The 23,973-nt window shown below is 44.7% G+C and overlaps 2 protein-coding genes across 5 annotated transcripts in view; one reads left to right on the plus strand and one right to left on the minus strand.

The window, feature by feature from the left end:
* Positions 1 to 5,139, plus strand: part of IARS2 (isoleucyl-tRNA synthetase 2, mitochondrial) — a 58,281-nt gene extending 53,142 nt beyond the window's left edge. Inside the window, exons 22-23 of the mRNA XM_032319167.1 lie at positions 2,917 to 3,061; positions 4,572 to 5,139. Coding sequence (XP_032175058.1) covers positions 2,917 to 3,061; positions 4,572 to 4,714 — 288 coding nt within the window. The 3' untranslated portion in view covers positions 4,715 to 5,139. The remainder of the gene's footprint in view (positions 1 to 2,916; positions 3,062 to 4,571) is intronic.
* Positions 5,140 to 5,573: 434 nt separating this feature from the next.
* The window catches only part of RAB3GAP2 (RAB3 GTPase activating non-catalytic protein subunit 2), a 95,737-nt gene continuing 77,337 nt past the window's right edge, over positions 5,574 to 23,973 (minus strand). For 3 of the 4 annotated variants that reach the window (XM_032319165.1, XM_032319164.1, XM_032319166.1), the window contains 11 exons: positions 23,007 to 23,180; positions 22,804 to 22,910; positions 20,428 to 20,494; positions 18,221 to 18,291; positions 15,679 to 15,714; positions 14,402 to 14,476; positions 13,526 to 13,744; positions 10,584 to 10,673; positions 10,122 to 10,343; positions 8,741 to 8,899; positions 8,385 to 8,540 (listed from right to left, as the gene is read on the minus strand). In XM_032319165.1, coding sequence (XP_032175056.1) covers positions 8,385 to 8,540; positions 8,741 to 8,899; positions 10,122 to 10,343; positions 10,584 to 10,673; positions 13,526 to 13,744; positions 14,402 to 14,476; positions 15,679 to 15,714; positions 18,221 to 18,291; positions 20,428 to 20,494; positions 22,804 to 22,910; positions 23,007 to 23,180 — 1,376 coding nt within the window. Of the gene's footprint in view, positions 8,541 to 8,740; positions 8,900 to 10,121; positions 10,344 to 10,583; positions 10,674 to 13,525; positions 13,745 to 14,401; positions 14,477 to 15,678; positions 15,715 to 18,220; positions 18,292 to 20,427; positions 20,495 to 22,803; positions 22,911 to 23,006; positions 23,181 to 23,973 lie in introns of all 4 variants that reach the window. The other variant, XM_032319163.1, reaches the window with a different exon arrangement.

Consider the following 23,973-nt stretch of genomic DNA (forward strand, 5'->3'; position numbering starts at 1 on the left):
AGCTTCACCTGAAATCTGGCTTTTAAAAATCTCTGTATATGACCTCAGGGTCCTGAGGGTCCTTTTTTTAAAAAAAAAAAAAAATCTCGGTATAAGGAACATTTTTTTAGTTTAGAGATCTTGTAATACTGGTTTTATCACGGAGTCTTTGTTTCCTCCTCCTCTGTGCTTCCTTTCCCTTCTCTGAAGCACGTACTCTGTCGCTACATCCTTTCTAAGTTGGGACAGGTAAGATGCAACAGAGTCATGTTTGAAATGCAAATCCTCGGGGCTAATTAGGTAAGTGACAGAAACTGATGACATTGTTATTACAATACACAAAAATTGAGGGGTTTTTGTTAAGTGTCTAGTTTTCTGAGAATTTTGTCCACCTGGACCAGGTTCGAAACAAATCTAAAAAAAAGACTTCCATCTTTTTCTCAGGAGATTTGAAGAAAATTCATTTGCTGCAGCAAATGATCATGTCATCTCAAAGCATTCATCCTATTTTTTTTTTGTAAGATTTTATTTATATATTTAACAGAGAGAGATCACAAGCAGGCAGAGAGGCAGGCAGAGAGAGAAAGAGGAGGAAGCAGGCTCCCCGCTGAGCAGAGAGCCCGATGAGGGACTTGATCCCAGGACCCTGAGATCATGACCTGAGCCGAAGGCAGCGGCTCAACCCACTGAGCCACCCAGGCGCCCCATTCATCCTATTTTTATCTCCAAAAGCACCATCAAGACTTTCTTCCTGCAATTATTAGTGGTTCAGTGGCCACATTGGCTTGTGGCTTAACATACTGACTCGAGATTTTTCTCTACTTTATTTTTAAATTTTTAAAATATCTTTCTTTTTTTAAAAGAATTTTTTTGTCAGAGGGAGAGAGAGAGCAGGGGGAGTGGCAGACAGAGGGAGGAGGCAGCTCCCTGCTGAGCTAGGAACCCTCTGCGGGACTCGATCCCAAGACCCTGAGATCATGACCTGAGCAGACGGAGATGCTGAACCAACTGAGCCATCCAGGTGCCCTGATTTTTTTCTACTTGTAATGCTGGAGAAGAGAATTGACAATGAATATATTTTTTAAAGTTTTACTGCTATCATAGTTCTCTAAAAATGACCATCTCATTTGGTCGGTAAGCTCAGGTTAAATTTTTCATAATGTAATTAAGATTTGAGGCTCGCAGTCTGTAGATTATTTTTTAATTTTTTTTATTTTTTATTTTTTTTTAAAAAGATTTTATTTATTTATTTGACAGAGAGAAATCACAAGTAGATGGAGAGGCAGGCAGAGAGAGAGAGAGGGAAGCAGGCTCTCCGCTGAGCAGAGAGCCCGATGCGGGACTCGATCCCAGGACTCTGAGATCATGACGCAGTCTGTAGATTATTGATCAGCCAGCAGATGATTTCAGTAAGATACTTGCACTTTGAAATCTCTATGTTGGGAAGCCCCTGGGTGGCTCAAGTGGTTCGGCATTCAACTCTTGATTTCGGCTCAGGTCCGTTACGCTCTCCGTCGCAGGACGGAGCCCGGCATCGCGCTCAGCACAGTAGGAGAGTCTCTCTCTCCTTCTCGCTCTGCCTCTCTTCTGTGTGCACCCTCTAAATAATCTTTAAAAAAAAAAAACGTGTAATTGGGAGGCTTGACTCCTTTATTTTATGAGCAAAGAAGAGCATTGAAACTGTGACCTAGCTACGGCTACGCAGCGTAGTTCTGGGCTTTTCTCCTACATGTCATGTATCTTTTCACTTCATTAATTCTGAGTAATGAGTTTTAAATAAAATGACAGCTTGTTTCAGTCATTTATATTGGAAAAAATCCTTTGGGATTTTAAAAAATAATGGATTTTTCTTAGCAACTACACTAAATAGCTGTCAGATGGAGTCCTGGATCTATGATTTACCAGTTACATGAATTTGTTAAAACCAGATTAATTTCTCCTGTTTTTTTTCTTGAGTTTTTAAAAATTTTTGAGATAATGTGCAAGCAGAGGGAGACAGGCCAAGGGGGAGAAAGAGAATCTCAAGCAGGCTCCACACTCAGCGCAAAGCCCAATGCAGGACTCGATCCCATGGCCCCTAAGGATCCTGACCTGAACTAAAATCAAGAGTCAGCCACTTAACTGACTAAGCCACTCAGGAACCCCTTGATTTAATATACACATTCCTTTAAAAAAAAAAAAAAACCAACCAACTCATTTTGAAGAGCAGAGTTACAGTGAGAAGTGTGAAAGTGCTTATCAGACATTCCACTTTATTGTACTTGAGAACAGCTCTGTGCTTTAGTCCGTTGGCACCACTGGTGTGTGTTGCTAGAGCAGGTCTGTTCAGATCGTATCTTAACACGCCTGTTAGGGAGAAAGCAGTCCGGGCTCGGAGGCCCACAGACCGGGGCTGGAAGTGCACCTCCAGCACTCACTGCTTGAGAACCGTGAGTGCTTAACTCCTCAGAGCAGGTGTCCTCATTTGGAAAATGGCATGAGAAACACCATGATAATTAGCAATAATGGACATTTAGCATCTGGCATAGTGAAGTACCCGGCATAAAGTATATTACAGAGCACATACTATTGCCTGGACATTTTAAATTAAAACCTTTCATTCCAGGGGCGCCTGGGTGGCTCAGTCGGTTAAGCAGCCGACTCTTGACATTGGCTCGGGTTGTGATCTCAGGGTCATGGGATCGAGCCTCACATCAGGCCCCTGCTCATCAGGAAATCTGCAGGAGTTTCTCTCTCCCTCTGTCCCTCCCCCCGCTCATGCACTCTAAAATTTAAAAAAAAAAAAGACTTTTCATTCGAACTGATTTAATAGTGTTAGCTTAGGAGATAATGGCACTAAAGGGTCACTCGGTGAACACAAGAATTTGCAGCATTAATTCTTCTAACCTCAGTTTGCGGTCAACATTCAGACAGTAACTTCAGCATGCTTATTCCCAGATGCTACAAGCGGAGGAGACTTCCAGCACGTCTCAGCTGAATGAACTCATGATGGCTTCCCAGACGACTTTACTGTCTCAGGAGCCACGATCAACAACGACAGATGTCATTGAGCGCAAAGGGACATTCCTGATCAATTTAGAAGGTAAAGAGGGGAGAGCAGCAGGCAGGCCTGCGGAATGGACGGTGATCGTGGGTCATCGGCTTTGCAGGCCATCGGGTGTGTTCTAGAGCGGTGTTCTTAGAGTACAGCTTTTCATGGAAACTGGCCAAGTTTCTAACCCAGCGCTCGGAAGCGTCCTACCTGATGATCTTGGGAACACGGGGCCGGGGAGAGGAGCACGCTTCCCTCCCTTCCTGTGAACAGTGGTCATCGTAGGTGACGTTAGTCAGCCTGCCTCCTGTTGGCTTTTGTGTCCCTCTGCTTTGGTACTCAGGATCCCGGTTCTGCCTTACCCGCCCCTCCCCAGTGTGGACTCTAAAATTCCTTATTTGCACGCCCTATTTAAAAAGATTTAGCTAATCTTCATGAAGGGTTAAGGAAGAAATTTTTATGGAACTCATTCCCGCAGTGCGCGGGGATTCGGTGGGGGACTTTTGTCAGCCTGCTTCGCTCTCAGTGGTGGCCTGGAGGCACGGTCCCATGAACAGGGAATCACACGTGGATCCCGCGGGGATAGTGACGCTGCCTGTGTTCGTCGTGGTTCTTAGGTGCCAGCAGGAGGCGGGAGGCTCACTTATGGGCATCAGTTTCAGTCCGCGGCCTGGAAGCACTGACCATGCAGTGAAGATTCTCACTTGCTTTTCAAAATGATAATGTACTTTCTTTGTATAATGGCTAGAAAATAAATTTCTTCACTGTATATATTTAGGCTGAAGTCTGAGAGTATTAATAGTGGAGAAGTTTTTGTTTTTGTTAAAAATAAGAATTTTCTTTTTAGGAGAGGGGGTGAGAGAGAGAGTGAGGTAGAGGGAGGGGAGAGCTTGAGAATCCCACACTGAGATCCTGACCGGAGCTGAAATCAAGAGTCGGGATGCTTCCGGATGCTTCACCGACTGAGCCAGCCAGGTGCCCCTAAACCAAGGTGTAAGTGGGGACACTGCATTTGTCACTGTAATTTGGCTCTTCTTAAAATTCTTGTGCAGGGGTTCCTGGGTGGCTCAGTGGGTTGAGCCTCTGCCTTCGGCTCAGGTCATGGTCCCGGGGTCCTGGGATCGAGCCCTGCATCGGGCTCTCTGCTCAGCAGGGAGCCTGCTTCCTCCTCTCTGTCTGCCTCTCTGCCTACTTGTGATCTCTGTCAAATAAATAAATAAAATCTTAAAAAAAACAAAATTCTCGTGTAGCTGGAGAGGCAGTGTAATTGGTGAGAACTGCCCGGATGGAGAGCTGGAAGGCCTCTGTGTGAGGAGACAACCCGTGACCTGGGGAACATCAGTCACCTGCTCACTTGGGGTCTCGGGCTCCCCAGCTGTCTTCAGCGGTCACGGTGTCAGTCCGCGGTCACAGCTGTCTCTGGAATGTGGCAAATGAAGCCACGCTGACCAGCTTTCCCCAGGGGCGGGAGAAAGCGCTGAAAAAGGAACACGGGCAAACCACAGAGAAGAGAGATCCAAGTTGAACGGCCTGTCAGTCTCCCTGTATCTTTCTCTTACAGGCGGTGATATTCGTGAAGAGTCTTCCTATAAAGTAATTGTCACGCCCACTACCAAAGAAAAATGCCCTCGTTGTTGGAAGTACACGGCCGAGTCCCCGGACGCACTCTGCCCCCGATGCTCGGAAGTCGTGAGTGGGAAGTAAGCGCCCCCTGCTGCCGGCCGCTCTCTGAGCAAGGACGCCCCAGAGCCCCGGCCCCGAGTTCAGAGGGACCGTGTACCGCGGGAAGGAAGCAAGCCTAGATTTAAGTAACGAGTGGAAGAGGAAGTGGTGGAGGCTAAGGGTCAAGTTCAGAATTACAAGTTTTTCCTGCAGCAGATAAAAATAAAGTGTGTGTGTGTGTGTGTGTGTGTGTGTGTGTGTACACACATACACATGTGGGAAAATACAGATATGCAGGCAGATCTCGATAGATCCGCAACAGATTTATTCAGAACAGAGACACTGGAGACACTGGGTATGTTCGACTTTAAATGTGGCTGACCAGAAAATGTTTTATATTTTATAAAGCTTCTTGACTCCATATTTAAGTTCTGTAACCTCTAAAAATAAAGGCATCTGGAAATTTACTGATACTGGTGAAGTTGTAAAAATCAAGTAAAAAACGCAGTCCTGAAGGAGAATGGCAGAGGTGCGTTTCCCTTTAGGAGACAGTGATGTCATTCTGCCTTACTAGTGACCGGCAGCCTCCTCAAAACAGCTGGGTTTCTTGTTTGCATTAGAAAGAAAATCAGGGCGCCTGGGCAGCTCAGTGGGTTAAGGCCTCTGTCTTCAGCTCAGGTCAAGATCCCAGGGTCCTGGGATTGAGCCCCACATCCAGCTCTCTGCTCAGCAGGAAGCCTGCTTCTCCCTCTCCTCTGTCTCTGCCTGCCTCTCTGCCTACTTGTGATCTCACTCTGTGCCAAATAAGTAAATAAAATCTTAAAAAAAAAAAAAAAGAACAAAAACATCACCGAACTTGTTACTGTCATACAAGAGGGAAAAGAAAATCTTAATACTGATATTTATGAATGTTGAAACAACATGAAAGCTGAAAATTTATTTCACTAATATACATAAGTTCACAACAATGGACACAGAAAATAGAAGTATGTACAGAATGTCACTACTTACAGTACATTACAATAGATAACAGCATTTTATAAACAATTCAGTATTGGATTAAAACCTTTCTAGGGACAGCTAATTCTATTCAGCAGAACTCTAACTTTTAGAAGCCCAACAAATTCATTCCTGTCAGGGTGAGGGAAGGCTTTCACTGTTGCTATGGAGTACTTTAAAAGATTTGTCTCTTATAAATGAATGAACCACAGCAACTTGTAAGTGAAAATTATATTCCATGTAAACTTAAAAGTAAATCTGTTTTCTTTGATTTTAAGTTGCAATTAACCACTTAAAGGAAAGCAGTTTAAATGTAACAGTGCTTACTTTGACCTTAGATGAGGTTTTATAATTTATAACAAAGGAAAAACTCTCTCCACTTCTTATTTTTTCTCTTAGCAAAAGTATGAAGCATTTAGAAGGTCGGTGCTATGTTCCTGTTCACCTACGTTTATCTGGCTCTTCTAGTTCTACATCTAAACATAATCTATAATGTAGAAGTTACAATTATTTGAACACTTCTGTCTTCCTTCAGCATTATACAGTGAAATTTAACAAGGTACAGATACCTGTTTAATGTTAACAAAGAAAGGTGTGTGTTGGGGGGAGTTCTCGCTAGGAAAACACTGTTAGTGGCTTCCCATCAGAAAGTGCAACATACCTTTGTTTCAGAAATCACCCATCCTACATACACTCTAATTCCTTTATTTGTGGTTCTTTGTTGTTACAGAATGTTTACATAGGTATTTATTTTCTTTTCTTCTCTCAGATTTATTTTAAAAGCCCTTGATGAAATCACAGAATATTTAACTGGTTTTCTTAACCATATAACTCAGAATTCAATTTTAAAATTCTTTGAATGGTAAACTTTAGGATTACAAATGTAATTACAGATTTGTAATTCAGTGATCTGTTACGGTCCCACGAACCATAGTTCAGCTTATTACTATTCTCTACAATCCCCAGATCTGAGTGTCCTACGAGAATAAGTTCAAGCAGCTTTATTATCTAACGTGTTTATCGGGTACTCCCCTTCCCTCAAAAGTGTTAACAGAATCAAAGTGAGGATGTAAAGTTTCTTTGACCAGCCTCCAAAATTCATAACTACTTTCAGAGTACTTAGAAAAATCACAGGAAGAACAAATGTTTTAGAATGCATGTAACAGGTGACTAGATAAAGCTCGATAGGTTTACAAGGACTCACAGGACTGTGTCTGGACGGGCCAGCGGAGATCCCGGCAGAGGCGGAGAAGCTGGACGAGCTAAGGTCCTTTTTGGTGCTGCTACTGTACACGGCGTGAGCCTCGGTCAGACGTAGAGGCCCTCACCCAGATATCCAAGACATCTTTAAACTTTATCTTTCAAGATTTTTAAATTAAACAATAATTACTAAGTTTTAGACAGTTTAGTTCTTATTTGGGTGTGATCTTTTAATTAAAAAGAATTTACACTGGGATATCCTCAAATGTGAGACTTTTTTCTTTATAACCTCGAGGGGCATACTCGTCAACTTTGTACAGTTACTAACGCTGGCTTCCTAAACGTAAGTGAAACAACACACTTCCGTATCACAATGAGTTACTACGAATAACAATTGTGATCCGTGACAGAGATCAGTAATTGCACTCTATGGCTACATTCCAAAGATCTACCCTAATAAAGACTTGGTATTTGTAGAGCTCAAAGCACTTTTTACAGAGTTTTGGTTAACCTGGTTTTAATCAACAAATAATTATTCAGCACTTGGACTGCTCGAGGCACTCTAGGGTACAAAATTAGGTGTATTTTATTCTCTCAACCCAGCTGTGAGGTAGGTTTGCAAAGCTGTAATATCACTAGGCCTTTTCTGTACTGTTCCCAAGAACAGATAATGTTACCATATCCCAGAAGCAGACCTTTCTAAACACTTATAGGAAAAATAAATTGGACTTAAATTTTTTTAAGCATCTTTGCCCTTTTTTTTAAAACATAAATTTTACAAGATAATACATTTTTACAATGACCTGATGTGGATACAACTTTGAATCTTGGCAAAAAGTAAATCTTAACTTACATCGTAATTAATTTTGCTGTGTTGCTTGCGTCTCAGATTCTCAGTTTTGGCAAGGACAACAGGTTAAGGGTTCTAATGTTGTTCAGTGTCCCTTCTGATGAATATGAGGATCTCGAACCCGTTCCTCCTCAAAAGCAAGGTCATCGTCCTCCGGTGGTGGCAGCATAACCTCGGGGAAAGAACCTGTCCTCGTGCAGAGCTCCGGGATTTAAGCATGCTAACAAAAGCCAGTGGGGTGTTCCTCAAATTTTACTGACAGGGGACTATACATGAACACGCTTAAATTTAATTACAATAACATTTTGAGTACGAAATATAGAATCTGATAATAAGAACATAATCTGTAAATTATAACCCATTTGAAATAGCAAAGTTTACCCATAAAGCTATTTAAGTGCTTAAATTAGAAATAAACAGTAAAACATCTGTGTTAGTAATATGGTATAGTTGATATTCAGTTATATTTTATCTTCAGTATTAACCAAAGGAGTGGAATTTAGCCAGGACTGCACTTTTAAAAAGTAGTATGTATTTGTATTTATTTTACAAAAGAAAAAAGACCTACTCCCTTCATAAAATTCCAGATCTTACTATGTAAAATTACATGCACTAATTCATGTTCTAGTCACACAATTTGGGACCATTTTCAGTAGGTAAGTGTCATAAAGAAGGAAGAGATATGGCTTCCACCGCTTCAATGAGGTGTAAGGCTAAACTGTACTGCCCATGGTTTTCTGGTAAAAGCTCAATGACTTTATTTACTAGTTTAGCTGTCGTTGCAATTGGCACTTCTGTGTTTTGAAGATCCTGGGGGTTCTGCAAATGGAACATAAAAATAACCGATCAGCTATACACAATAGTAATTGTTACTTAAGATTTGTCAGGATAGTCATTTCCCAGTAAGAATTCTTCAGAACGAACTTAAACTCCTGATTTGAATGCTCTCCTTACCTGTCATTAAATAGGCCTGTAAGAAAGCATCTAGTGACCCGATGATCTCGGGCTCTCGTACTTACCATGGCTCTCAGCCAAGTGCAGAGCGTGGGCGGCAGTCTGGCCAGTAGCTCCATTCCTTCTCTGGTCTGGGTGTGGAGGAGCGCGTGAGCTAGTCTCTGCCCTGTTAACACCAGCAGCTGCGAGGCAAGGACCTCCTTGTCCTGAACCTGGAGAATGGCCTGGGGACGTGACATGGACAAGTGCATACAGAGTGAGAGCTGACACGTGTACTCAGTCTAGGAAAGGCTTTGCCAGTGAAGAGATTCTGGTTCATTTTTGAGATGTGGCCATGTGTACAACCAAAAAAAAAAAGTCCAAATTAGCATTCAAAATTCAAAGTTCTGCTCACCACCTAATTTTTTTTTTAATTTTTAATTTTTTATAAACATATATTTTTATCCCCAGGGGTACAGGTCTGTGAATCACCAGGTTTACACACTTCACAGCACTCACCACCACCTAATTTTTCTTATCCCCTAGTTTTTCGACTCAATAGGACTCTAAGAGTCATTTTTTGTTTCTGGCAAAGGGAATTAAATCACATCATGACTGCTTCAAATCTAATGGCTTCTGAACACAGGAATGACCATTCGCTAAGAGACTTGGGTCCCGCCCACCTCCCCGCCTCTCGGACTTCCTCGCTGCTCACTCCCTACCTCGTACGGACCACACTCTGGCCCTCCAGCCCTGGACCTTGTACTTCTCATCATTTCGGCCTCAAGCACTGCTGCCCCGGTTTCCTGTGTGACTGGCTGCATCTTCTCCTTGGGGACTCAGTTCCCCTATCCCTCAGACCACCGTAGTGTGGTAGCTCCCATCTATTCATGGGATCCTGTTTTTCTTCACAGCGTCTGTCACTCAGTACGAACGTGAGCACGCCCGCGGCGCCCGGCTGGCTCAGTCAGTTGGGCGTCCGACTCCCGATTTCGGCTCAGGTCAGGATCTCAGGCTCGTGAGATCAAGCCCCGCATCCAGCTCTGCGCTGGGCACAGAGCCTGCTTAAGTTTCTCTCTCTCCCTCTCCCTCTGCCCTCCATCCACCTCCCCCTGCTTGCATGCTCAAATAAATAAATAAATAATTAATTAAAATTAAAATAAATTCATCAAGCTTTTCTGCTCCTACCAGCAGACCATCAATTCCATGAGGAGGGAATCCTGCCTGTTTTGGGTACCACGATGCCCCTTTAGATAGAATAGGCCTGGCACTGTAGGAGTTTATTAAACACAGACCAGAAACAGGAATTTGATTACAGTTTTATATTTTAACATTCTGTTGTTTCTGTGCCTAGAAGTCCTAACAAAAGGAAAAGCGAAAAGCTTTACTGGAGACTTTACGGACTCTCTACTGCAACTGTAACTTTTGTGGCTTGAGCCCCCTCCTCACGCTCACAGGCGACATTACCTCCTCTCCCAGGTGGTCCGCTCCGTAGTTGTAGAGCTCCCCCACGTAATGCCTTCGAACCACATCTTCACTAACTTGAAGGTGATGCGCCAAATCCACAGCCAGCACTGGCCAGTCGTGGTCTTTCCCGAAAGGAGTGGTCGGTGCCTCTTCCGAGGACTCTCGGTCCTTCGCGACTGAGTGCTGGGCCTGGACGGCCGCGCTAGCGACTTTCAGTAAGAACTTGCCAAGGGAGAAGGACAGCACCGTCACTATTCATCGTTAAAAGATGTCTAAATCACAGTAATGGGCTTTCCTGTCAATGACAGTGGCTTTTCCATTGAAATTAATTATCAAAAAGGAAAATACAGTTGAAAGGAAATTTAGCTTTCAAGAATAAATGTCATCCTTTAAGGCCAGCTAAAGTTTTGATTTACTATTTTCTTCTGAGAGACAAATAAAATCCAATTAACTATAATTTACCTGTTGTCGCACAGAAATAAAATTTGGATCCATTTCCCCACTAGGTAATAACTGAATCGAAGTTAGGTCTTTGAAGAATGCATTTTTCCCCTAAAGAGAAAGAAAAGACCAAGAAAAGAGGTAAGTATGGATTATTTTTTTTTAAAGATTTTATTTATTTGACACAGAGAGAGATCACAAGTAGGCAGAGAGCAGGCAGAGAGAGAGGTGGGGAAGCAGGCTCCCTGCTGAGCAGAAAGCCCGATGTGGGGCTCGATCCCAGGACCCCGGGATCATGACCTGAGCCGAAGGCAGAGGCTTTAACCCACTGAGCCACCCAGGCGCCCTGTAAGTATGGATTATTAAGGGCAGGACAAAAGAAGATTTAAAAAGTTCAGTCATCTAATCAGGAACTCATGGTGGATTCTTCTTGAACAGTAACATATTGGAATTTTATTCATTTAACTGTTTTTTTTTTTTAAGGTTTTATTTATTTATTTGACAGAGATCACAAGTAAGCAGAGAGGCACACAGAGAGAGAGGAGGAAGCAGGCTCCCCGCTGAGCAGAGAGCCTGATGTGGGGCTCGACCCCAGGACCCTGGGATCATGACCTGAGGCGAAAGCAGAGGCTTTAACCCACTGAGCCCCCCAGGCGCCCCCACTCAGCTTTTATAAACCGCGCTCCAGTATCGCCTTTGAGGCATGATCCCCTTCCTCCTGGTACACATGCCTTGTGTCACCCCCTCCCCTTGAGAGGACAGAAGGACCATAGCTCCTGCCCTGGGTGCTCCTAGGCATGGTCACCGGCCCTGAGGGAAGCCAGCTGCCGGGGCAGGACCTGTGTTTCAGGGAGGTGCTTGAACAGCCTCGCCCGCAATCATGCAAGCGGCCAAGCCCGAGCGGTGCCTCCCCTGTGTCGCTGAGTTGGGACCAGCCCTGGCCGAAACCTGAACTGCAGACTCCCGAGAGACTCTGCGCCAGCGGCACCTGAGTAAGGCAGGACCCGAACTCCCGACCCACAAAATGTTTTCAGCCACTAAATTCTGAGGGAATTTGTTAGGCGGTCCTAGATAACTAAGACCCAGCCTGTACTCCGCACCCGCCTGAGAAGAACTTGTTCAGCTGTTTAAGGACCCTGTTTACGGGAACAGATGTGTATCTGTGGAGCCGGAGCAGAACCGCAGAAGTCCCTGCAAGGAAACGGAGTAGAGAGTGAAGAGCCCCGGCCCGGGAGGCTGGAGAGGCCCCGGCTCTTATGCCCAGCACTTCCCCCCAGGCCGTGTGGGTTTACAGATGACCCCACTGTCCCGGGCTGCCGGGGTTTCCCCTGCAGTCACCCCGGGGACCTGCTAATGGGCTTTCTAGACCAGCCACTGTGGGCTGTAGGTCAGCAGGTGTGAGCGCCAGTCAGGCGAAGCTCCGCCCCTGTGGTGACAGCATACTGGACATCTCTGAGGGCAAGTTTCTCCACAGGGGTGCCTGGGGGGCTCAGTGGGTTAAGCATCTGCCTTCGGCTCAGGTCATGATCCCAGGGTCCTGGGATCAAGCCCCGCATCGGGCTCTCTGCTCAGTGGGGAGCCTGCTTCCTCCTCTCTCTCTGCCTGCCTCTCTGCCTACTTGTGATCTCTGTCAAATAAATAAATAAAAATTAAAAAAAAAATAAAAATAGAAACAAAATGAAAAAAATAAAAAAAGAAAAAGTCTCCGCACACACTCACCTACACAGTCTGTTACTCTGTAGCTCCCCCCGGGGGTCTGTTACCAGAGGGTGTGCTGCACAGCGGGGCCTGGGGAGGGGGACGTGTCTGCCACCCATGACACCGTCTCGTACTTACTATGCGACACACACCGCGGAGCCCCTCGCGGGCAGCGCGTCACTTCCCCGCACGCGCCCGTGAGGTCGACCCGGACGCGGCGATTGTGAACGAGCCCGCCGAGGCTTGGGACCCCCGGACCCGCGCTGGCGAACGGCAGGGCAGGATCCTGACTTCCCAGCCCAACCGCACGGCCTGTCTGCGGGACAGTCACAGGCGGGCTTGGGCGCCACAGCACCGCGCGGGTTGAGACCAACGGCCCCACCGCGCCTGTGGGATTCTGGATGTGCTCTGGTTCCACAGACTCCCTTTCTGAGGAGAGGACTGAGCTAGGCCCTTCATTTCGGTTTTTCTTAAAATAAATAAATAAATAAATAAACTAGGGTCTAGCAATGGAGAGGAATGGACGGATGTGATTCAAGGAAGAATGGACGAGAATGACTTACAGTCCGGGTGGGGCTTGAAGGGAGGCGAGCTAGAGAAGTTCAAGGCTCCCCACCTGCGTGGGCACAAAGTGAGCGCCGACTCCGCTGGGGGTTTAGGAGGAACAGCGGGTTAGGTCAAGGGCAGGGGCCTGGGGGAGGAAGTGTGTTACACAGGAGGCGTCGGAGTCACACAGCCCATCCGAAGAGAGCCAGTCGATAGAAACACACACTTCGGGCCCTGCGTGGCTCAGTTGGTTGAGCGTCTGACTCTTGGTTTTGGCTCAGGCCCTGATCTCAGGGTGGTGAGATGGAGCCCGGGGTCAGGTTCTGTGGTCAGAGCAGAGTCTGCCTGCACATTCTCTCACGTCTCCCTCTGCCCTTCCTGCTCGTGCTCACGCTCGCTCTCCTCTCTCTCAAGTAAAGAAATCTTTAAAAAAAGAAGAAATACACGCTTCAAATTCAGGGGACAGGTCGGGCCTGGAGACATGCATGAGGGAGAAAATGGGTCTATCCGAGGATGTGCAGAACGAGAAGGGCAGACTCTGGACCCGGAAGAGGCCAGGGCAGCCAGAATGACAGGCATCGTGGTGAGGAGCAGCAAGCAGGGAGCCCCCCGGCGAGTAACCCCACACACGTCCCAGAAAACAGTCCTGCCTCTCGCCCTGCCCGTGCCTGCTAAGCCCTCGGCTCCGAGCCAGGTCTCAAGGCCTCCGAGGTCCTCACCTTACTATCGAAGAGTGACAGTGGCTTCACGGTCTTCAGAGAAAACCTCATGATGGCATAGAGCACGGAGCAGAGGACGGAGTGGTGCTCCACCAGCGGGTAGTGGACGTGCTTCTGCTCCAGCGCCAGCTCCACGATGGAGATTGGTCCCTCGACCATGAGCCACGCGTCTTCCGTGTCCAGGACAGGCGCCTGCATCTCGTCCCGGCTCACGTCGGCCTGCACGTTTGGAGAAGAGAGAACCGCAGGCAGAATCGGAGAAATAAGAGCTTGCAAATAAATATCTTAATGTGGGGCGCCTGGGTGGCTCAGTGGTTTGGGCTGCTGCCTTCGGCTCGGGTCATGATCTCAGGGTCCTGGGATCGAGCCCCGCGTCGGGCTCTCTGCTCCGCAGGAAGCCTGCTTCTCTCTCTCTCTCTCTCTCTCTGCCTCCCTCTCTGCCTACTTGTGATCTCTGTCTGTCAAATAAATAAAGAAAATCTTTAAAAAAATAAAATAAAATAAAATAAATAAATATCTTAATGTGCTTACAAGGGGGAAAGTGCAAACCCCTTTTCTCCCCAGATCCCGAAATTACAACAAAAAATCAAATCTAATTCTTTGTAAGAAACCAAGATTTGGGTGACTTATGTCAAAACTTAGAAATGGAGAAAGGAAAAAAAACTCTTTCTAGAGTCTTTTTAAAAAATTTTTTTTAATTTTTAAAATTTTTAAATTTTTATTAACATATAATGTATTATTTGCCCCAGGAGTACAGGTCTGTGAATCGTCAGGCTTACACATTTCACAGCATCTAGAGTCCTTTTTTAAGTTCAGCGATTTTAAAACCATTTGCTATCTCAGAGAGAGTTCAGAAGGAAAATGCACCTCTTTTACCTCCATTAAAGTCTGAAGAAGATCCAAGCAGGAGCCAAGAAAGGAGGTCATTGCTGTGTCACTCATCCCCACATCCTGGCGGTAAAAAGGAACACAATTAGCACCTGCAGCAGAACTGCCACAGATCCCACCAGAAAAATCACAAACACAGCGCAGCACACCTACGCAGAGGACTCTCAACGCTGGACATACAGGCACCAATTTGAAAGTCAAGGCATTGGCACATTTTAATTTCTTTCTTGAGATTCACTGTATTTTAAAATCAGGCTTTCCGAAAGACAGTACCCCCACAGACTTTCCACAAGCCGGTGTTCCCCGTGTGCTGTGAAGACGCGGCGCCATCGGTTGCCACAAGTCATGGCGCCGCTGCCCGCGGACCAGCTCGCTAAGGCGCCGGACAGCCATGCGGTCAGGGGTCGGGGTACATGCTGAGACGCCACACGGCAGCCAAGCTGAGGAGAAGTCCTCAGAAAACAGCCCACTCTGGCTGCAGAGCGTCCTTCAGGGACGGAACTGAACCTCCCGAACAAAGCCGGCATCCCCAAGCCCGGGAACTAAATACCACACTCGGGCTGTGGGCGACAGGTCGCTCCCGTTGGCCCTGCATTCACCAGCTTTTTGAAACCAACAACCAATAAATCCCTCACATCCTAAGTAATTCACCCTTGCATCATTCACTGTGTGTGTGTGTGTGTGTGTGTGTGTGTGTGTGTGTGTACAACACACGTAACAGTCCCAGCCACTCTGAGGAGCACAGCAGAACTCTGCCCGGTGGGGATGTCAGGACTATGGGCCTAGCACGGCTGGATTCACGTGTCCCGGGATTGTCCAAGGAGTCTGCAGTAAGAGTATTTCGAAGTTCTGAACAGAAGTTAGCACTCCTCCTCACCGGCCTCAAACAGGGGAAAGGCACACGGGGAACACCGGCTTGTGGAAAGTCTGTGGGGTGGGCTTCTGTGGGCTGGAATCGTACTGAAGACCGTTTGTGCGACGGTTATTACAGAAAGTAGCTAAAATTCCCTCATGAATCTGCTGGGACACTGGGTGTTGCCGTTAATAAGTTTCTAGTTGGAAGGTATCTGACAACCTGGAGAGGTAAATTAAAAGTGGCCACAATTCATGGCCAGTTTCCTTAACATCGTATTATCTTCCCACGTTTCTCATCCCCTGAGAGGCCATCAGAATGGGAAAAGACCAAGTCCAGCCCTGCGGTGAATACGGTGCTGCGTAGGCGCAGGACGGACAGCTCGGCATCTAGTGAACGGAGAGTCACTCACCCTTCGACATAGCCTGTCCTTTGGTGATTTGCCAACCTAAGAACGGGACACAAAATACTATATTCATTTAACAATTTAAATAAAAAGGCATTACTATGGTACTATAGGAAGGAGAAAGTACGATAATTTCTAAAACTCAGCTATAAATAAATGTTGGTTCTACTCATTTGTAACAGAATGCAGTTAACTTTGTGGTGGAACTTAAAAATGTTTTATGAAAAATAAATCCCTGGGCTCACAAATAATCCTTTTCAAAAATAAACATTTTTCAATTATTATCATCATCTTAAATGTGTATTATTTTAGTTTTATTCAGATACTTGGATTAATAATGAAATAGCCACCACAGTGTGAATATTTTTGTGAATAAAGATTCTGAGAAAAATAGAACAAAAATAAATAAATAAATAGATAGATAGATAAATATTTTTGAATTGAATTAAAAAAAAAAAAACCTCTAAAAAAACCCAGATTTTTATTAAGGCAAATGACTGTTGTTGCCTTAAAACCCAGAACCAAACTCAAGGTTATGAATAAAGAGGAGCTTGTTGATAAAGATACATAATCATTTTAAATGGTCAAAAAGAAGGAAGAACAATGCACTGCAGACAGAAGTTCTAGTCCTAGCTCAGAAAACTGGTTGATTTTCTCAATTCAATAAGTACTTGATGAACTCCACTGCACACTTATCCCGAAGAGTCGGGAACATGACTTGACAAGAATTCCGAGGAGGCAGCACACAGATCAGGGCAGACTGCGCCGGCCCTCAAACCACCACGCTCGGCCCCTCCCAAACCCACACGTTTCACCGTTGCCAGAATCATCTTTTGAAACACAAATCTGAACATATCATTCCTCTGCTTAAAACTTCCCCAGCATCTTCAAGATAAAGTAACAGCTACCACCTTCTGAGCCCTCCCCCTAGGGGCCAGACGCTATGCTATGCTAGGCAGTTTACACAGAGGGTTAGAAAATGCCAAACCCACAGCCCTCGAGGGAAAGACTTCATGCCTGGTTCCCACTCCTTCCCCCCCAGTGCATGCTTCCAGTGCCTGAAACTCCTCCCAGCTCTGAGCCAAACACGGATTCTGCAGGAACACGTTTCCGGCTCCCCCTGCTCCCTGCTCACTCCCCCTCCCCAACTCAGCCCAGAAGCCCTCCCTTGGCCTGGTTCTTTCCTTCCTCTTCTCAGTCCCCAAAGCACCCTGTGCACCTCTGAGACGGGGAGTTCCTGGAGGGCGGGGGCTGGGACTCTGAAATCTGTAAGCACAGCACCTAGCACAGCCCTTGGCACGTAAGAGATACTTGTAGTAAATATTTCTCGAATGAGTCATCAAAACTCTCCACCTCCTAGTTCAGGACTGTTTAAATTCAAGTCCAAGTTGTGAGAGTCCCACTTGGCCGTCGATGTACGAACACTACAAAACCCCACAGTGACAGACATGTAAAAGGCTTCGCGCTACTGCTCTCCCAGAAGGCAGCAGCCAGAGGTGGAGGGAACAGAGCAGTACCAGAAAGGCCAAAAGAAACGAGCTGGAAAACAAACATTAAAGCAGGCCGGGAAGGTGAGCATGCGGGGAACATCAGGTTGAACTAGAAAACTGTTACCAGGAACAGTCAAGAAAGCATTTGTCGTGGAGCTGTGGCCCCAAGTGGGTCTGAATGTCATGCTCGCGGCTGAATGTCTGTCCGTGTACATCTGCAAGAACGTGCTGTCCTTATGTGCTTTCCCTCTCCTGACATCCACTCGCCTGATGCCAGGCGAAGCTACACTCTTGCCAGGCCTGGGGACACACTGCTCAGGGCCCCGCGTGCCCAGCTGGGGGGCGGCGGCTAGTCTCCACCCGCTGAGTCCTGTCCCCTGAGCACTGTTTGTTCCTAAAGCTACTTCGGCTGGTTGTAATAGGTAATCATGTATTTCTGTCACTTAATTAAGTAACTGATAAAATATGAGTGAGAAAAAAAGGGGGTGGATATACGAATAACAGGTTGAGTGCTTTAAATAGCTGTGCAGAGCAGCCGACTCCCAGCTCTACTGGAAAAGATGCAGAGGAAGCGACTACAAGGAAGAGGGCATACATTTTAAAACCTGAATATTTTGCACTCAAACTGCATCACCACTTTATAAAGAAAAGGGATTTAGAAGTTACACGCAAGGCAACAGGGGTGAATTTTCTGTACGAAAACCAAAGCAGGGCGGCAGTCGACCCCAAAGAAAATACCTTGTCCTACATCCAAAGAGTGATGAGTTAACTATACATTGGTACATATTAATTTAAAACAAGGTACAAATCTTTTCCTCAATCAAGCACAAGTCTCACTCTCTTTGGTTAAGAGGCTTTTAAAGGAAAGTACTCTCGAGGATCCGGGAGGTTCTTTCCCAGGTCCTCAAAATGCCAGTACTGGGTGTTACAGTGAACGGAGCATTAGTAAAATGTAACCTCAAATAAAAAATAGTCTAACAAGGCCCACTGTAAATAAACTTTCTAATATCAATCCATTAAGGAAAGAAACAAGTATATGAAATTTAAAATTACCTTACCTTATCCATCAAGTACGTAGCAGCAGAAAACCTTTTCACCAAGAATGTATTCCACATCATGAGAGCAATGCCTAGAGAGCGAGTAAAGCAGTAAGTAGAAGGTTTATCTGTTTTTTCTTTTATCATGCTTAACAAATTCCTGTCTTCCTTAAGCTTATAAAGCTATATGGACTATTTATTTAGATATCGTTTCTGACATCTCACATTGCAATATTTGTAAAATTAAGAAACACCTTTATCCTCAATGATAATCAGAACTGAGCTGTGTAAGATGGTATCCAAATGGCCACTAAACGTAAGAAAAGATCCATATCTTTAGTTATGAAATACACATTAAAATCACAGATATCAACCAACCAACACAAGGGCTAATTTTTTTATTTTTTATTTTTATTTTTTAATGACCGAACCAAGTGTTGGGGAAGATAAGGAAACCACTGGAATGCTCATAGATTGCTGGGGGCGCATCAGAAAGTGGCAAAACCGCTTGGAAAACTGGCCATTTCTGCTAAAGCTGTGTGTCCACCCTACGACCCAGCAATGCCACCGCATAAAGGAACACAAAGATGTGTATCAGAGTGTCGAGAATAGCTTTATTCAAAACAACCAAGCAAGAGAAACAGCTCAATGTCCAAAAGTCATTTTTTTTTTCCATATGTAACCACCAAATAAAGTGACATATGAGGAAGTATTAAAAAACAAAACACAAAAGCAACCACACAAGAAATCTGGGCTATATACTTCCACATTCAATAAACCATGGCATCGAAATTTCTGCAACTGTTGTCAATTAGGCTCAGCGTGCTGTCTCCCCTGCGGTCATTATCCGCGGGCGGCCGCTTCCGTAACTGGGGCTGAGGGCCTCGGGGGCTGCGGAGAAGCCAGGAGACCCGCTGGACAAACAGCTAAGTTCTTAAATACAAGCCTGAAGTTAGCAGTGACTTAATTTTATCAATTAAGGGTAGAATTATCTAGAAACCCTATTTTCCAAATGAGTCACTTTCCATCTTCTTTTTCCTCCCAGGAAGAAGGTAAGATGTAAGAGATGAAAAAAATTTTCATGTTCCTTCACAGAAAATGAGACATTTTAGAATTTCTCCAATTGGGGGCGCCTGGGTGGCTCAGTGGGTTAAGCTGCTGCCTTCAGCTCAGGTCATAATCTCAGGGTCCTGGGATTGAGACTTGCATCGGGCTCTCTGCTCAGCAGGGAGCCTGCTTCCCCCTCTCTCTCTGCCTGCCTCTCTGCCTACTTGTGATCTCTCTCTCTCTGTCAAATAAATTAATAAATAAAATCTTTTAAAAAAAAAAAAAGAATATTTAGAATTTCTCCAACTGGATGTCATACCACCTGTGAGGAGGTGGTACGTGAGGAATAAGGAGTTTCCCTAAAATCCTAAAATCACACGGACACCAAGTTGATGCCTCCCTCTTACGTGGCTCAACACCTAGTTTCGCCGCTTAGTAAAACAACTAGCCTCGTGCCGAGCCCTCCATTACCTCTTTCAGGGAAACCCACTTATGTAGTGGAACCAGCAGCCTGTTTACAATTTTTCCACCACAATTTGTGACATTTTGTCAAGGAGACATCGGCAGTCCCCATGTTACAGCAGCCCATGGAGAACAGTCACATTTATTAAAAGAAGCACGGCAGTGGGGGCTGCCTGGGTGGCTCAGGTGGTTAAGCGTCTGGTTTGGGTCATGATCCCAGGGTCTGGGGACCGAGCCCCACATCGGGCTCCCTGCTCAGCGGGAAGCCTGCTTCTCCCTCTCCTACTCCCCCTGTTTATATTCCCTCCCTCGCTATCTCTCTGTCAAATAAATAAATAACATCACCAAAAAAAAAAAAAAAAAAAGACACACAAGGCAATTTGTACCATGTGATAGCCTTAGGCGCTTGGCTACCTTTTTCATGAACTTCAGCCCTTTCTGAGACGCCCCTCCCTCTTTCCTAATCTATCTGTGATCTAAAAAGAAAATCAGTGTTTTATGTCTAATATTCTCCTTACTTCTCCCCCGTTATCCCCTCCCAAACAGCATTTTCCTAAGCAGTTCAAAGACCAGGGCTTCGCCCATCATGATACACAAACACATACACAGTCACGTGTTAGGAGGCAGAGCCATCAAATAAAAAATGAACAGAATGTGAACTTAAAGATCCCTGCCTCTTTTGAATCCATCAGTTACGTTTTTAATGCTTATTTACTTACCATTCTGAACGTGCGCATTAAGAATGTGCTTCAAGTGTTCTATTGACCTAACAAAAAAACGTGCTTCCTTACATACAGGGAGGAAAAAAGAGAGAGAGAAAAAAAGAGAGGTATCATTTAACAGATGTTTCAAACACAAATGGTAACTTCTTAAATTTCTACATAAAGCTACCCAAGAATGTGGTGATAAGAATACAGATGTATTAGGTAAAAGAAATTTTTTCATAGGACAGTGTCAATGGTCTCTCTTAAGTTCAGGTTACCTACATGATGACTGATACCAGGTCATATATGCTGACATCTGGAATCAATATTCACGATGGCCTGGACATGACAGCAGTATTTTCTCTAACAAATACTTGACTTTCACACAGAGGTGGGTTTACTTCTTTGCAAATATCATTCATTATTCAACAATTATTTATTGAGGCACTATAATAAACCAGGCTGTCTGAGGTGCCAGAGACACTGTAATGAACAAAGAGACCCAAATCCTCGCCCTCACTGAGGTTACATTCTAGTAAGCAAGCTAAATATGGTAAGTAAATTATACATTTGGTTAGTGAAAACATGCCAACGAGGAAAACTAAAGCAGTAAAGGGAAACATGTCTGAAATTCAACTCCTTCTAATCGAGGTCTGACATATTAACACTCATATGCAGCATGTAGAACTGATGACATTACCCAGATCTTTGCTAAATAATATTATAGCTACAAACACTAAACTCATCACCTTTGATAACACATACTAGTGTCAGTGATTTCCCACAAACAATTTCAATTGTTTTGATCCTGATGAAGCTCGTGTATAAAATGGTGGAACTGGGGTAGGAGGAAAGGGGAATTATTTAATAAGAAAAAAAAAAAAAAAACAAGAAAAATGGTCACTTATTTGAAATGTAAACAATTTAGACCATGACAGCACTAGTAAGATGTCAGGCACTACGCATGCATTTTCTCTAGAAATTGCAACACCCCTTCAAGATAGCTACAGTCCTCATTTACTTTCAGTAGAAAAATCAAGAACAAAGGGTTGAGAAATGTTCCCAGAGATCATACAGCTGGTGAGTAGGGGTAATGGGGCTCGACCTCAGCTGTGTCCCAAGCTGCCTTCAGTTTATAATGAATGATGTAAAACAGAATTTTCTCCTTATGTATTACTGTTAGAGCTGAATCTAGAATTAATCTATTCAGATCTGACAAACTATTATGTCCTCATTATAGTTCTAACATTCCTTTTTCCTGTAGGAAAAATCTTCCATTGAAGGAGAGAGCCTAAACACAATGGCCACTCAGACCACAGAGCAGGCCACTGGAGAGGGTGACTTAGGGACGGACCATCAAGAGGGTCCCCTGTGCTAAAATCTCTTTTTGGTCAAGATTTAATTGATCAAGAGCCATTCCTTTGTTTAAAGCACTTTTTAAAAAAAAATCTTTTAATACGTGACTATATATTAAAGACAACATTTTGGGGGGAGGAAGAGTATCATTAATTAATGAATTAGTGTACATTAGCTCATCAGTGAGATTTTTTTCTTCAAAAGTGCAACCTGACATAAGGACCATAAAGTATTGGAGAGAGATAATTTACCAGGGCACTGACTAGAGAGATCTGAGGAAAGGACTTATTGGCAAAGGGCAATGCCCATCCTATGTTTTCACATCTTACTTAATCCAGGCATCAATCCTGAAGGACTGGCGCCTCATTAAAAAAAAGGTAGAGGGAGAAACAAGCAGGTTCAGAGATCCGGTGACTGGCCCCAACCCAGACCCTTGTCAGAAATTCAGCTGGGACCCAAGTCCAGGCCCTCAGCTCAGGGCCCATCCTGCTTCCCGACTATGGTTGTTCTGCGAGAGAAAGTGGCAGAAAACGATGCCCCAGCAGAGAGCTAAAAGGGCCATTAGGCTAACCCTGGACTAGGGTCAGCCTTGTACATAGTGTGGCTTTCTCGGTGTTTCGGAGACGAACATAAGAGAGGTGACGGACAAACGCAGGGGGATCTAAACAGGTCAGCATCTGGATCTTCACCCCGGCTTTATCAGGATGACTACAATATTACAGAGTTTCTAATAAGTTCGTGCTGTCTCATGCAGGAATTCAAAAGGAAATAAAGAATATACGTATCACAACCTGACTAGGATGGCACTTCTCTGGGCCTGGTTTCTTCTCAGAGGAGGGTAATGACAATGTCCACATGTCACAGGTTCTCTGGGAGGACTGAGAGGTAATGCATGAAAAAGACCTAGCACAGCTCCTAGTACAGCGGCATCCCAGGCGGGAAAAGTCCAGTACGTCACTGAACTAAGCAGTCCCACATATGTACAGCATGAGCACGACGACAGAGTTAACAGGAAAGAAGTGGCGAGAACCTTACCTCCGGGTCTTTATTCCACTGAACGACATACTCCCAACAGCAGTGGGCGTGCAGCACGTCCAGCTCAAGGCTGCATGGAAACTGCTTATAGGCTAAATGCAGCAAGTCTGAAAGCCACAAGAGAGTGACAGGTTATTCTTTCCTTAACAAAGACTCAGCCACCTCCACTCTGGGCCGCATATTTCTCCGTATTTATGGACTACCTGGTATGGCTCCTAGGGTCATCTCCACCTCTGCCGCTTCAAGTAAACCTCTGTTCATGCCTTCTTTGGGTTCATCTGGGTTTTCGGCATCTCTTTCCTTACTAGCCAGTTTTAGCACTTCAGGGCTGAAGTCCTGTTTAAATATCCACTTGGCTACACTGTCTGCAATGCCACCTACAGTGCAAAGAAGATGAAAATTCACAGTGTTCAGCAAAGACGGCAAGGGCAAATGCAGTATCTGCTGTCTAAGGGCATCTCTATGCTCTAATATATATATATTATATATAGAATTATATAATAATCTAATACGTATATACTCTTATATTAGATAAATATAAATGCATACACTCGTCTGTATACTATGTAGCTTCTATGTCCACAAATTCAAAATATCATACTTCGCCAGACACAGAGGAAGAGATGAATACATCTTCAAAACATTATCTTTTTTTTTTTTTTTAAAGAAGGTTTTATTCGAGAGAGAGAGAGATGGAGAGAGAGCACAGCAGGGGGGAGGGCAGAGGGAGAAACAAATGCCCGACTGAGCAGGGAACCCAACAAGTGGCTTGATCCCAAGAACCCTGGGATCATGACCTGAGCCGAAGGCAGATACTTAACTGACTGAGCCCCCCAGGTGCCCTTAAAGCACTTTCATTTACATATAAGTGAAACAGACTGATTAGCATGATACCTGTTTAGGCAACATGTTACTTTTAATAGCCAAATAACTTGCCTGCATGGAATATTTATAGGCAAAGTTTAGTCACCTCTAAGAAATATGATGCTTTCCCATGTTTCAGTCACTGACATAGGCCAAAAATTCTACATGGAAACTGAAAAACACTCAAGTCCTGTTTTTACCTAAAACAAATGACACATTGTTCTCTAATTACCAAAACCTCTTCTTCCTATTTTGATCAAATATAAACCTTTCCACGCAAAAAAAGAATGCTTCACAGTAAAATCA

This window comes from Mustela erminea, chromosome 17 (genome assembly GCF_009829155.1).
Source record: "Mustela erminea isolate mMusErm1 chromosome 17, mMusErm1.Pri, whole genome shotgun sequence".
In the NCBI taxonomy this organism is placed as follows: Eukaryota; Metazoa; Chordata; class Mammalia; order Carnivora; family Mustelidae; genus Mustela; species Mustela erminea.